Below are 14,688 nucleotides of genomic sequence, written 5' to 3' on the forward strand. Positions count from 1 at the left end.
GTTAAAATATTATTTACACCTTCCATGTTATGTGGTGCTCATGAAAAAGATGCTAAATTAACAAATAGACGTTACAGTTAATATTAGATGTCCTCCATGAAGACTAGAAACTGTTTTTCTTTCTTTCTCACAACTAATTAATAAAAGCATTGATTTTTCATTTCTTTTTTTGTCTTTTATGTGTAACCGCCAAATCTGGCATGCGTGTTTGTTTGAAATGTCAGTACAGAGTGCATAAAATAAATGCAGGATGATCCAATGTTGTGTAGAGTTCAGACCAACTCAGAGCCCACATCAGTTACTACGACATGTCCCCTTTTATTAAGACCTCCACCCCCACTTTATTTAGGTTTAGCAGACAATTAATGGGGCTTTTGTTTCTTTTCACTCTGAAGTTTTACATAACAGAGATTTCCCCACCCAGCTCTCAAGTAGCACCAAATCCTCTTAACCTCCAAACAAGGGGATTGCATACCATGCCCTCTCAGACAGACAGGTCTAAGCAAAACCAGAGCATGCGCATGAAAGTCCAACAGACAAGGCATCAGGCGAGCAATTAGTAGACGTCTGTGTTTAACCAATGTGGACGAAGTAGCTCAGGAAGAACTGAAGCTCAGAGTAAGCGTCACGTTAGTAACATATCAGTGAAGTCTGTCACAGCTAGAAAACGATGGAAGAGATTTCCCTGAACTTATTAAAGGTTTTTGACATTAATTACTGCATTTCAGCACGTAATGTTATTGCTCTTTGCATGATAGACATTTTCCATATATTCACAGACACATTTCGTATCTTGAAGTACTTTTGCTTCTGACAGATTGGCAGTTGTACAAAACAACAGTATCTCTATTTGGATTTGTTGCACATCAGCTAGAAATTCAATTTCATATGTCCACTCCAACTTGGGGGAAAATCTTCCACACATTCCTCCCTCTGACAGCTCCTGGAGCTCTGCCAGTTTAAACCAGCAACTGCATCTGTACAATTAATCTACTCCGAGGAAAGTGATTTAAAGCATCCCCTGCTGAATTAGATTAAGGCATGATATCAGAAATTAGATGAGTGCATCTTTGCTTGCCTCATTGTACGAGAGGGTTAAGGTTACCACCTGCTTAATAGAAGACTTGACCTTGAGTTCAATAAAAATTATTCTATTGTTACCTAACAGTAACCTAACCTTTCCCTCTGCGAGTCCTTAACGTCATATTTCATAACAGTTGGATAACGTGATTACCTGAATGGAATTCTACCTTAAGCGTAACTCTACTTTGTATAAGGTTTATAAATCAACATTTTCATTTATGTGCAACATGGTAGCGTGGCCGAGTGGTCTAAGGCGCTGGATTTAGGCTCCAGTCATTTCGATGGCGTGGGTTCGAATCCCACCGCTGCCATTTCTTTCTAATTTTCTCAAGTGGAATTATATGTCAAATCACAGTTAAGTCCAGAGAAGGATGATTACTTTATAAAATGAACCAGTCTTATCTTGTCTGGTTCGACAATGCACTATACACCCATAGATCTGTTTTTCAAAACTCCTACCGAGCAAAATCCGTGGCAGTGCAAGAGCCCCCTCTTGTGGCAAACATGAGATTTTTATTTGTAGATCAGGATTTTTAAACTCAAACCTACTATATTTTTCGGAATGAAATCATTTCAGTGCACATTGAGATAGCAAATGTGTTTGTGGCAGATACCAAATTGGACATTGCATTTATTGTTAATGCTTTTATTTCTAAAAGTGTACAAAATTACTACCTCAATAGTAATTAAAATCTGAAGATGTGTAAATCACAACAGACCTCTATTATACAAACTGGAAGCATACTTCAAATAGAATACCCGACAATGCAAAGAGTAGTTATACAAAGTTGTATATATATATATATATTAAATAAATAGCCTAACAGTAACATCAAACATAACATAACTGTGGTTTAATACTTTTCAGCTGTTCCATTAGTTTGAAATGAGGCACACATAATTTCACAAGGCAGAAGATTAATTGTAAATAATAACAACTGTATGTAATCCCAGTCATTGTATATACATCAAGGGGAATTGCTGTCTTTGGAAAATGAGACAATATAACTAGAAATTCTTAAAACTTGTGTCTAAAACATACTTTATTGTGTCTGGTGAGTTTCGACAGATTTGCCACATCTAAGAAAAACCCTGCCAAAGAGATTAAGTGTTTGGGTTGAAACAACAAATCCTAAGTCAAATTATTACAGTAAAATTGTTTAGTTCTGACAGAGTAAGCAGGACCACATTAGCAGCACCATACTGAAACCTATCAGCAGCAGGAGGATGAGGTTTTGGGGCAGCAGGGAGGTCGAGGACAGGTTGAAAAGAGTTGAGCTGGGGCGAAGCTGTCGGCTCTTCAGGTACTGATCCACACAGTCTGTCAGGCTGTAGGACTTAGGGCTGTAACCCAGCTCTCGACATGCTTTGTCGATTTTGAAGGTGTGGCTCACTGTGATGTTCCTGACCTGCAGCAGAAGATGAGATATTTACAAGCTTCTATTGAAACAGAAATAATTTCAAGATGTTTCTTCAGCAGCTACAGACACCCAAATCAACATGTCCAGCTAATGGTTCAAATTAACCTCGGTTTGGTTTTTATGTTGGTTTTACACTTTGATAATCTGCGACTGATGGATGTCTCCAGTTAGCAGCATCTTTTTACAGCCGGAGATAAGGTGCCTGCATATGAAATTCATGCATTGAGAGAAGAGTTAGACATGGGCTAGATCAGGGGAACAGATCAGGGGAACTCCTACATCTGGTATTCTTCTCCCATGATGCCAAACTGCTTCAGTTCTCACACACCTTTCACAAAAGAGCTCTTTTGTTTGACTCATGCCAAGTTAACCTGAATGTAACCTGAAGTGGTTCAATTCCCACTCTCACTGCTCACAGATTGGTGAACTGACAGCTGGAGGGGTGGCGGTCCACCTCCTTGCCACGGCTGAGGTGCTCTTGATCAAGGCACCGTACCCCCATGCTCCCGGGGCGCTGTGAATGGCTGCTCCAGTGTATAAGGCATCTGTCTCCATGAGTGTGTGACCCTGTGCATGTGAATGTGCGTGTTCAACAGGTGCTAACCTGGATGGACAAATGCAGAGGAGTAATTTCATGTATTTCGTGTATCCAAATGATAATAAAAATCTTAATCTTAAATTGTCTTACTCCAGCCTGAAGGTTGCCAGGATCATATGCAAGATGAGTGGTTCGCCATAGCAGCTGCCACTATGTCACTTCCTGTAAACTTCATCTCGAACTTCCTGTACTGACCCACAGCAGTTTATGTTTTATTCACGGGGCAATCATCGATCACGCGGCCAGCAGCTGTCTGACAGAATGAGCTCCAGGTGAAGGCCCATGACGCTCAGCTTTGGTTTCTCCTTCATCACACATTCATGAGGACCAACCAGGCTGCCACGGAGACTCCTTCAGACGCCTCTTCAGACTAGAAGCCTCCTGAGGCAGCAATAAAGCCAAATTCCTCCCACTGTTTTTATTTATTTATTTTCTACATTTTTTAAATTTAAGCAAATCTTATGCAGTCGTGACAGGAACTGGAGGACAGAGGTAAAAGCTTTGGCATTTGCTTATCCGACAACGTTTGCTTTAATAATTCAGGCCTTACTTTGGTTTTTCATGTTTCATGCACAAAAAAATCAGAGCGTCAGAAGAGGGAAGGGAGAGATCTAAAGAAAGAAGACATGCAGACGCTGAAATGCAGTCAGCAACCTACTCTCCAGGACACATACTTCTGATTGGGCATGAGACATTCATGCACTGTGCTCCACAGTATAGACTAACATCTCCATGACACCTGTCAAACTGAGTTCTTTGATATGGAAGCTGTGCCTGCAGTTATGAATTTCAGTGCTTTTATCTAAAGGTAACATTAATCCTCTTGAAAATGTGTTTTCTCGAGATCACTGCGTAATGATGATCATATTCACCTTTCTTTATAATGTTTCAAAGTGTTTTGCAAAAAACATTGAAAGAAAAAAGTAACGTATGCACTGAATAGATGCAAGCATAGGAGAAGTATATATACAAGAAACTACAAACAATAATTTAGATAATACGTGTCAGACATTTCAGAAGGCTTTCACAGAGAGAAAAGTAATAGGAAGAGACTTAACGTGAGACTTAATGCCTTTTCGCCCTCATTATCAGCCGAATTGAAAGCTGTAAATGCATTTTCCTTTATTCGGAATTCAGAATTTAACATCACTGTTGGAGAGGACACATAACTGAACGTCAAGTCAAGGCATAAATGTGTAGCATAGTTTGTTGCAATCATCTATGAAATGCAATCAACTAGAAACTAACACTCAGTGAACATGTGAAAAGTGATGTTTAAAGAGAAAAAGAAGGATGATTACCTCACTTCTAGTGAAAAGGAGGGGCACTTTTATCACTGGTCTTAGAATCACGTGTAAATATTCCACCAGGATGGCTTGAAACAGGACAAACACACAGTTTTAAATCAAGTATGGCATAAAATATATCTACATTTTTTTTAAAAAGGAAGAAAGAAGGTTAAGCTACCGGCTGTATAGACTAGTGAAACCGGCAGATTTATCAACGGTCTGCTGTAGCCCAGCTTTTCAAACTGCAAGGAGAGACAGCACATCAGTTGAAGGAAGTCAATCTTGTTTGCTAAACTTTTCTCAATCAAACTATAGAGTTGCAGTTGTTCTAAGTCTTTCTCATTGTCAACAGACGTTCAATTTTGTAGCAAGAATAGAGTACAAACATTCAAGACACTAAAAGATCATGTTGTGGTCTAATTTTTGAACAATCATCAGGGAAACGTGACACGTGAGTCTTTAACTTTACAGCCAAAGAAGATTTCCAGGTTTGAACTCACCAAAGGTGTCAGCCACTCAAAGAGATTGACTGAAACTCCGTCATTAATAAAATAGGACTGTCCACTCTGCAAAAGAGCAAACACTTGGTGGAACCTTAATTCAAACTACAGTGGAGACTGAAATATTTATGAGTTTAGATTAATCATCTCTAATCTGAGGGCCTTTAGGTCAGTGTAATGTGACTCACCGCGACACAGCTCCTCTTCGGTGTGAGAGCCTCAGATGCCAGCCTGTGGGCCATCACCAGGTTATCGACATGTACCCAGTTCATCCTGGCCCCGGTGTCCCCAAACCTGAAGCTGAACAGGCGGCGCTCAACATTCATCTGAACACAGACATGAAGGGATGATAAGTAAACCGTTCTTAGTAAGTTTTGCAGCTGAATGTTTTTATGAACCCTATCAACACAAACTAGCACTAGACTAAGAGTCCAGAGTGCAAAATTGATCAGTTTTGCAAAAGAAAAGGCTCAAAAATTGTAAAATTTCCACACTTTCTGTGCTCCAAAACCATTTCATATCTACGTCTGCCTTCCAAGATCGCAAGATGCTTATGTTTTTACGTAAAAACTTTCACAATCGTTAAAATGCACAAGAATTACATCAAAACTCTTAAAATGAGTTAGGAGTGGTTGGATGGTGATGTTATACCATGGACTGTCACACAAGAGAACAAGAGAAGCTTCAGTCCAATCCTATCCAAGATTGTCCACCGAGTTTTACCCAACTTCACTGTCAGTCAGGGTTAGTTAGGGTTAGACATAGAAAATACATAGTTAGAGTTAGATATCAATAAACACATGGTTACAGGTTGGGATCATGTCACCAGAACACTTCCCTATACAACACAAATAATGAATGTTTACATCTTAACATTTCTGTGCCTTTTTGTGAAATTACCAGAAAACTGGTCACTGTGCACTGTTTCTTGTGAGACTGGGCTGCGACTTGGGATCCATTTTGCTTTTGTTACTTTACCTGTGATTTTTTTTGTGTGTGCACCTTAGTGTTGGTTATGGTAGGCATATGGGAGATTCGTGAAGAACTACCGTAAATATCTAACTTTCACCCCACTCCCCTAAAAATGTAATGAAATAAAAATAAAAAATCGCTCACTAAATGAACTTTGGGGGTCCATCTATATAGATTTATTTGTATTCATATTATGTCAGGAGTAGCTGAGGAAACCAGCCCAAAACTCATATGTTAAATCTTAAAGAATTGAATCTATGTTAGTTGATCATGAATAAATAACTAAACCCTAAATGATCAAAAGTCCATATTATAGTTATTTTTTTACATTTTCTGCATGGCAAAGAAACAGTTCCAGGATACTTTGCTAGTTGAAGAACTTTTTCACTTTGTAAGTGTTTCATAATACATTGGGGTGAAAAATAATATTCATATTCATAGTCTCTTATTCCAAAACCAAGGATATGCCCACATTTTAAAGTGACAAGAAGATGAGCATCCTCTATTATTCTGCAGTTAAGCACAGACAAGTGGGTAGAGTCAAAAGCAACATACAGATTATCAAAAGTGGTTTGTCTTGGCCAAACTCATTCACCCCTTCACCAGACTGCATTGACTACGGCCTCGTTGAGGTAAAACTGGAAGAGAAGTCATCTGTAACTGGATGCCTGGAAAGCTTCATCAATAATCCAAGCTCTTCAGACAGGAGTGCATTCTACCAGGGAGGCATCAGACACTGCAAGATGCACATTTTTTTTCCAGTGCCACCTGTAAAAAATGATTAATACTTGCCAAAGGATGTCCCTTGTTTTGTTTGCTCACCATCACTCTGTGAAGATGTCTCCTCTCCTCTGGTCCATAGATACCACAGGGCCGCAGGACGCAGGTCCGCAGCACACCTCCACCTTTATAAATTGATACAGAAATTAATAAATGTATTTGGGGGGGGATAGAAGCCAAATAACGAGCACATTTTGGCAGCGGTCAGTATCAGCTTGTTTGAGAAATTTTTCATACTCTTTCTCCCCTAGCAGTGGAAGTACTGAGATTTTTTACTTTTTTGAAAGTACCAACACCACAAGTATGTCAAAGTAGCCAACAAGAGCCCCGGCAATTAAAGTCAAACAGAAATATGAGCTGTCATCATATAACCACATGTATTTGATGGATATCACTGATGCTTCTTCAAACATACTTGCACAGCGACAAAAATGTGTAAATCCTTTCAAGAAGGATGTTTGTCCTAAAACTAATCTAAATTCTCTGATTCACTGATTCTCATTAAAGTGTAAGAGAACAGGGTTAATGCAGCTATTAATAGCCTTACAGGTACACTTTCCACTGCTGGTGAGGTGTCTTTAAGGGCAAGGCAGTGGAAAAAAGCTCCTCCTGTAGCAGATACACACACTTTAACCTGCAGTATATAATGAGATACCCCCAAGCTTTAAGCTTAATTGAATGCACGTGCTGATGGTCACTGGTAGCGTGTTGGGTTCCACTAAAGCACAGACCAGGAGGCTTCACAACTGTTACCAAACTACACACAGTGGAACATAAACCTTATCAGAACATGTTGTCAGTATGAAGGTATGTAAGGGACTGCTGCTCTATGATGGTACCTTTGTGTGCAGCTCTAAATTTAAACTGCTGTCACTGTTGCACCACCTATTGGATTGCACACTAAGTCTCCATGGCAACCACTGCCTCTTTCCAACACATACAGTTTTATGCAGGAAAAAGAACAAAAGCTGAATTGCAATCTTCTCTCTGGATGGAACCTCTTTGTGTAATTCTGCGACCAGGCCTCAATGCATTCGCTGATCGTTTCACACCTTTCAGGGAAGATCCGTTGGCCGAGAGGACCAGCTGCTCTGCAATCGCTTTAGTTCTGGAGTAGTGGTCGATGTGCTGTAAAGGAGGAATTCATCTGACATACTCTTCATTATCAGTAAATGCACAATAATGATTTTTATTTGACTGCCACTCACCAAATCACTGGGCAGATGTGGCACTGAAGCCTCATCACCGTCCTCGATTGGTTTCCCTGCAAACACCACATTGATGGTACTGGTGTGCACCAGCCTGGGGATGCTCCTCTCCTTACACACTGAAAGAAAGCAGATCACGCAACTCTGTGTAGTTAATCCACTAAAATATATAACCAGATTTGTTCCAGTATCAAATTACCATCAGTTGCAAGAATTACTACTTGTGACCACTCTAATCAATTAAAAAAAGTGCTCTCACAACATTATAAAATTTCAACATATATTCATCCACAAATGAATTTGTTTCATATCAGTGTATTTGAAGTGTGCAGCATCTGACCCATTCTTACCATTTATGACATTATTGGTCCCTCCAACATTAACAGATTCCACCTGCTCCTTCCTCAGCTGGAGGTCAGAAACAAAGAGAGGAAAATGTCACTTCTTGCCTGAGCACATATTTAATCTGTTGTAGCAAAAAAAGTGTTTTTTTCTATTGATATGTGTCCATAGTCACAAATTTTGCTGTTTTTTGTTGCTACAGCACACGACAATAACCCCATAGGGTAACGCAGTATCTCAGTATTCCATGAAAAAAAGTCACGTACTGACTTGCTTAAAATTCGACAGGTAAAAAAAAGTCCACATTTGGAGATTGGAGGCTTGGAAGAGGGCTGCGTGGCATGAATAAAACGTCAGCTCCCATAAATAGTTTTCTATAACTCGACTATTTCACCTTTTTCCGTGAGATTGGGCAGGTTATAAAACATAATACGGCCCTTTCCCCTCTGCACATAAAGTTGACATGAACCTTATTGTGATAGCAGCTGAAGAAAATCCTGTCCAGCTGGATGACTACATGGATCACGTCTACAAAAGATAAGTAGGTGCGTTTGCTTTGCTTGGTTTACAAGAGTATCCTCGTACCTGCTGATTTATTAGACTTGGTAAGCAAAATTGAAATATTCTAAATCAAAGATCAAAGTGGAACTCCATCAATTGTCTGTTTACGGGAGCATGTAACTGATATGTGGAAAAATTATTCATCTTTGGGGCTACATTAGTTTAACTGCCACTACATATAAAATCAATCAGTAGTAACCATAACCAAGACCAAAGGAGGAAGCATGAAGTTGTTTTTTATATATACTTTTATTTTTTTCCCTACAATTTGTATTAAAAGCTGTCGGGACAAACACTCAGTCCTTCGGGTTGGTGGTCTTGATGGTTACAAAGATAAATTATCAACTGTTCTGAAGCCTGTCAGTCTGGTGTCTCTGGAAACAGTCCACGAAGCTGAATGACTGAAATGTGACTACAATCTTATCTAATTGATTAAATAGAAGCAAATTGAGAAGAAGCAGAGGAAGACATGAAGGGACATCACCTGTTCTGGTCCGGACATGCCATAAGCTGCTGTGTGGAATATGCAGTCAACCCCTTCACATACTTTATAAAGGGAAGAATAGTCCCGAATGTCGCTCTGTAAGAAAGAGGGAAAGCCAACCTTCAGGACATGACAGAGACATATAGTAAAAAGGGTTTTCCTAACACAGCATTAACACTTTGCCAGTCTGTATGTAGGAATAAAAATTCTACCCATGAAAGGACAGTTATAATTAAGGTAAGTGTACCAAGAGGTGCGCAGGTGAAACCTGACTCGTTTCTCCACCCTTTCTGACCCAGCCAGCAGCTGGTGCTCTGAGACAGATCACTCACCTGTGTCTGTTTCCAGCCTGCACACTGACCAGACATACACTGACGCACGGTAACACTATAGGTAACACGTCACGGCTGCACAGAGCCACGAGAGTTAGGAGGGAAACATGAACTATCTGCACAGGTTTGAACAGCAAGGCAGCAGATATTAAAACTGAGATAGTTAAATGAGTGAGAACCTGGACTATCAACTGATATGAAGTAGTCTTAGAATATTGAGCCTATGAAACTTTGCCACTTTTGTGAAATCCTGTTCCAGAGACAGAAAGCTCCAAAAGCATGACAAAAGTATGCTTCCACTGGCAGCTCATAAATCAAACCACGATGCAGGTGTTGAATCGTTACTTATGATGGCTGTTTGTTATAGTTACAGGCTGAACATTTGTGACAATTCCACTTGTTTTATTGAGCAACATCCAGAAAAAGGAACAATAACTTCTCTTCTCAGTGTCAGAACTCCTTGAGTGTCCGATAAAGAAAGAGGGAAAAGAAAGAGGGAAAAAAGGTGTTTTTAGTTGGAGCAAAGTTATGGGAAAAATATGCATTTAGGTAAATGTTTATAGCCATAAATGCAGAAAATGTGTGAGGACATTGCCTCTCCATTGTGCCATACCTGATAGAAGGTTGCTCCATCAGGAATATCACATGAAGGCTTGTTCATGTCCAGCAGGATCACTGACAGCCCCTCACTGGCCAGTTCTCTCCCCAGTCTGAAGCCAAAGTATCCCCCTCCTCCTGTTACCACCACCTTTCCCTTGGAGACACTGTGGGCCACTGCCACCTCCTCTCCCAGCCTGGACACCGTACACTCCGGGCTGCTGCAGGTACCCGCCACGGCACCACTTACCCTGTGTCGGATGGCCGGGGTTAGGCTGGAGGCCACCGCTGGGGCTGGATCATTGATCCACGACTTGTAAGACAGGTGGGAGAGGTTGTGCGTGTGGTGTCCACCGGCCTGCAGGCGACAAAGAGGGACGCTGTGGCAGGGAACCTGCTTGACCTGGACCACAGATGCCCCACTCTCGCTCATGTTGGGACTGTACAGCTCCATAGATATCCTGAAGGGTTGGAAATGGGAAAATAAGTAATTTATTGCCTTATTATCATTACATTCTCCTGAATCAATGTGTTGATGGGAAATTTAGCAAACAATGAATATATCATGTCCAACTCCAATTCCTAATTTCCTGATACTCAAATTAATAGTCGTATCAGTTAACTTACCCTATTGTTGCTCTCCTCCTTTCATCACATCCATGCCTGTGCCGGCTGCCTTATGAAGAAATGCAGCTAAGCACTTTTTGTTCCCTCCCAAAGCCCCACCTCTCACCAGTCTGCCACTCACCTGCACCCTTACCTGAAGATCTCCTCCCGTAATGCCTGTATGAGGCCTGCAGGCATGCAGCAACTTTGAATCGCATCTTTAGCACACTGACAGCAACATCAAGTCCAAAGCATCTGTCTTTAGGAAGATCCTGATGTGTTCAATCAGGATATGTCCAATTCCTGTGGAAGCTTCTTATAGGATTTTATTTATGCATTCAGCAGAGATACACCAGGGCTATATACAAAGATTCTGGAGGACAATAGATTTTTGGACCTATTTTATATCTCTTAAACATTTGTGCGCACATGTCCAGAAACACCTTGGTGCCTCAATGTCTGCACCTTGCACACATATGTTCTGCTATGTATTTTACCAGAGAAAACCCTGACTCAGGGCTCTTCGGGCGTGACACAGAGACTGACATGTGGGCAAAATACAGTAATCACTCCCACAGCAGAGTGTTTGAGTGTTTGCTGATAAAACTACAATTTCAGTAATTCTTTATATCATTGGACTATTTACTGCTATGATGAAGTGTTAACTAAAGAAAAGAAAGCCTTATTCAGGAGTTAAACTACAAATCCGGTGTTAGATCTTTTCTTTTTTTTTTTAGATGGATCTATGTCAACAAGATGACGAACCATTCACAGACGGAAGTAACCTGAATAAAAGAGTATGGTAACTTGTTTATACTCCACTGTCCTCAGAACACCCTGATGTTCCGGAGGACGATGTTTTTGGAGACAGCAGAAAGTGAGGCTTCATGTTTTATTTAACTAACAGCAGACAGACTGCCAAACCTGAGCTGACAGCACATAATTAAAGAGAGGAGAAAAATAGTCTCAAGCAGCAGCAGAATAACCAAAGACTTGTATCACTGTACTTTTTTCTTTTTAATCGCTATACTCACACAATTTACCCTGATCTGGGTTGAGGAGAAGCCCTCCTCTGTTATATCAGTGATTGTGTTTGTGAGCATGTTATATTTTTTATTATTTTTTATTTATTTATTTTTAACTATCAGATATCAAATACAAAGGCCAGGTGGAAAAAATAGCTGCTCGCTGGTGTTAATGTACAATGTTGGCACAGAGAATGTGCTGTAAATGAGCCTCCAACAGAACAACTGAAGACCCAGGAGGTGTACTTTCTTTCTGCCTCTATAAGGTGGAATCCCAGGTGCTAATACAGAACCATGTCACGCTGAGCAAGCTAAAGCAACAACAATACAAACAACAAATTGAACGATAAAACCAGATCACTCCTAGCCCTGTGCTCTCTTTCCACTGCTGCTCCTTTGTTGTTTCAGCACTTGGTGTGATAGAAGGGCTTGAGTTACACTCCTGTTAAATGCTCCTCCACACACCCATGAATCACAGTCAGCAGGGAGCTGTCACCCAGTCTGACCCACTGCAGCAGTGACAGGAAGAAGCTCTCAAGCTGGCTGTGATTGTGGGGGAGAGCAGGGCCTTGACACCGCTCCAACCACATATTGTTTAGGGTCAGAATGATCTCTTTCCAGTCGATGACGAAGATGTAACAGTAATCTCAGACACAGTGGTGCTGGACAGAGATTAGGTTTAGGCCACATAAGCACAGAATGATATCAGGAAGTATAAGAGGATCTCACAAACTAAGGTCATTGGGAATTTCCGTGTATGCTGCCATGTACATGTCTCTATGTCGTTCCGATCTATAAATTCCCCATGAGAGGCCTGAAGTCCCATTGAAGTGAGGAGGAGCGACTGCAATGAATATACAGGGAGAGACATGAGGTCGTTGATTGGGTGAAGCATTAACAAGACTGTTTCAGATTCAAAGTTTCCTTTTTGCTATCGTTATATCACTCAGACCTTTCACGGTCATTGTGGATGAAACTACAAGCCTAGTTGCAGACTCGTCTCCTGATGAGGCCAAGGTTGTCTCTGATCAGACATGCATACATGACAATTAGTTTGGGAACCTGCAGTGATGGTATAAAATTATATCAAACTTGGACAATGTGTGATATGTAAACTTTTCACAGATTGTGTTTTTTATTTGTTTATTCATTTATTGTGCAAAATTATAATTTCCCTTCAGGGATTCAGAAAGTATAATTCACTTCAATTAAATCATTTCAAGAATTTTCCACAAGGTAGCTTTGACTTTTCTGGGTAGAGACCAACACTGTCGTTCATTACTCAGCTGGTTAATCAAGAATCAAATAAATTAATAATCATTTAATTACCAAATTAAGCTAAAATAAAAAAACTTATTTTAGCATTGACTGGAAAAAAAAGAACTCGAAGAAACACCTTGCACATCAGTAAGCTGTGCAAGTGTAAGTGCTTTCCCCTATTTTTATATCACAAAATAAATACTTTGATCAAAAAGCACTAGATCTACTCACAGGGATACGTTTTGTGCATTTTTGTGAAATTTTAAATGTGTGCTAGCCATTTTCTGATTAAAAGAACGTTCTTCTGTATTATCTGTTAATTTCTTAGCAGATCTTAGCAGATACCCGATGAAACCAGTGTAATCTCAAGCAAACATCGTTTTTATTTTCAAGCAGGAGGGGGCGCTAGACAACAAAATATCCACACAAAATACCATTCCATCCCTTCATACTATATATGTATGTGTATATATATATACATATATATGTGTGTGCATATGTAGATATATATATATATATATACACACACACACACACACTCTTTTTGTTCTCTTATTGTTCAAACCCAACTGTATCGGCAAGTGACCTTGGAATCTACAACTTAGGATAAGATGAAGCTCTGATGCCAGATCAGTTGCTGCAGTTCTTAAGAGGCTCCACAAGCTCAAGCCATGGAGGATTTTTAAGACACTGAGACATAAACATGGAGGAAGTGATGAGAGATAAGTGCTGTCAGTGGCTTCCGTCTGCTGCTCTGTTGAACAAAAAGTTATTATGACACTGTAATTCTTTGCCGCTGACTGAAATCCACTTTCCAAAGGATGTCATCTGCTTGCTCAAAAGGACAAGACAACACTGAACACTGGCAAACTCTAATAAAACTTTCAGTGAGGCAGAAGACTTAGAAATAGCTGCTGTGGAGATCTTAGAGGAAGTGTGTGTGTTTCAATTAATCATGACACAAATGATCCAACATCCTTGTTAACAGTCTCTCGTAGAAGAAGTTGGCAGATACTGTTTGTTGAAATGAGAAAGTGGAGAGGATCGTCACTTTTATCTAATCTTCAGTTTAGGAAGAGGGAGCTGTGAAGTCACACCTATGATTAAAGAAAAGTAGCACAATCACTTGTATGCATAACATCCCCAAATCACTTGTGTGTTACAGCAAGACACCCGGACACTGGTGGCTGTACAGTGAGGAGGAGGAGAGGCAAGGCAGAGGAGTCATTTTGTTTATCAATGCAGATAAATAAGATCAGATTTTAACCGGTTCCTTTGGGGACCTGCAAGTTTTCAAGCATCATGTGCTTTCAATAACTTTGTGTATGTTGACTGAGAGGAAAACAGAGACAATAGACAAATAGAGGCTACAAGCTCTGACTTGATGGAGGTGTCAAAATGAAATGTCATGGGATAAACAGAGTCAACATGATTCATCCTAGGGAGACCACTCATGTTCAATGTCAAATTCATGGCAGCTCAGTCAGTGGTTGTTGGGTATCTTAAGTGGTGGTGGTTCTGTGTGACACACTTACAACTAGAACTCCAACACCGGAGGCAATGCAGGGAAAAACTGTGGGAATTTCTGTCTACATCCATTCTGCTCATTAACTGTCTCAACCCACTGTAA

The 14,688-nt window shown here is 40.3% G+C and overlaps 1 protein-coding gene and 1 non-coding gene across 2 annotated transcripts; one reads left to right on the forward strand and one right to left on the reverse strand.

Annotated features, from left to right (window-relative positions):
• Positions 1–1,312: 1,312 nt before the first annotated feature.
• trnal-uag (transfer RNA leucine (anticodon UAG)) lies at positions 1,313–1,394 on the forward strand. Its single transcript has one exon. It is a non-coding gene; the product is annotated as a tRNA-Leu (tRNA).
• Positions 1,395–1,909: 515 nt separating this feature from the next.
• sdr42e2 (short chain dehydrogenase/reductase family 42E, member 2) lies at positions 1,910–10,971 on the reverse strand. The gene is made up of 12 exons (XM_072369573.1): positions 10,928–10,971; positions 10,184–10,628; positions 9,239–9,334; positions 8,202–8,259; positions 7,852–7,970; positions 7,696–7,771; positions 6,686–6,768; positions 5,080–5,217; positions 4,892–4,957; positions 4,570–4,633; positions 4,404–4,477; positions 1,910–2,492 (listed from the first exon to the last, which is right to left on the reverse strand). The coding sequence occupies exons 1-12, from the start codon at positions 10,969–10,971 to the stop codon at positions 2,244–2,246; spliced, it is 1,512 nt and encodes a 503-aa protein (XP_072225674.1). The 3' UTR covers positions 1,910–2,243.
• Between the last annotated feature and the right edge of the window lie 3,717 nt (positions 10,972–14,688).

The sequence above is a fragment of the Leuresthes tenuis genome, unplaced genomic scaffold (genome assembly GCF_036924035.1).
Source record: "Leuresthes tenuis unplaced genomic scaffold, fLeuTen1.0.hap1 SCAF_17, whole genome shotgun sequence".
NCBI lineage: Eukaryota > Metazoa > Chordata > Actinopteri > Atheriniformes > Atherinopsidae > Leuresthes > Leuresthes tenuis.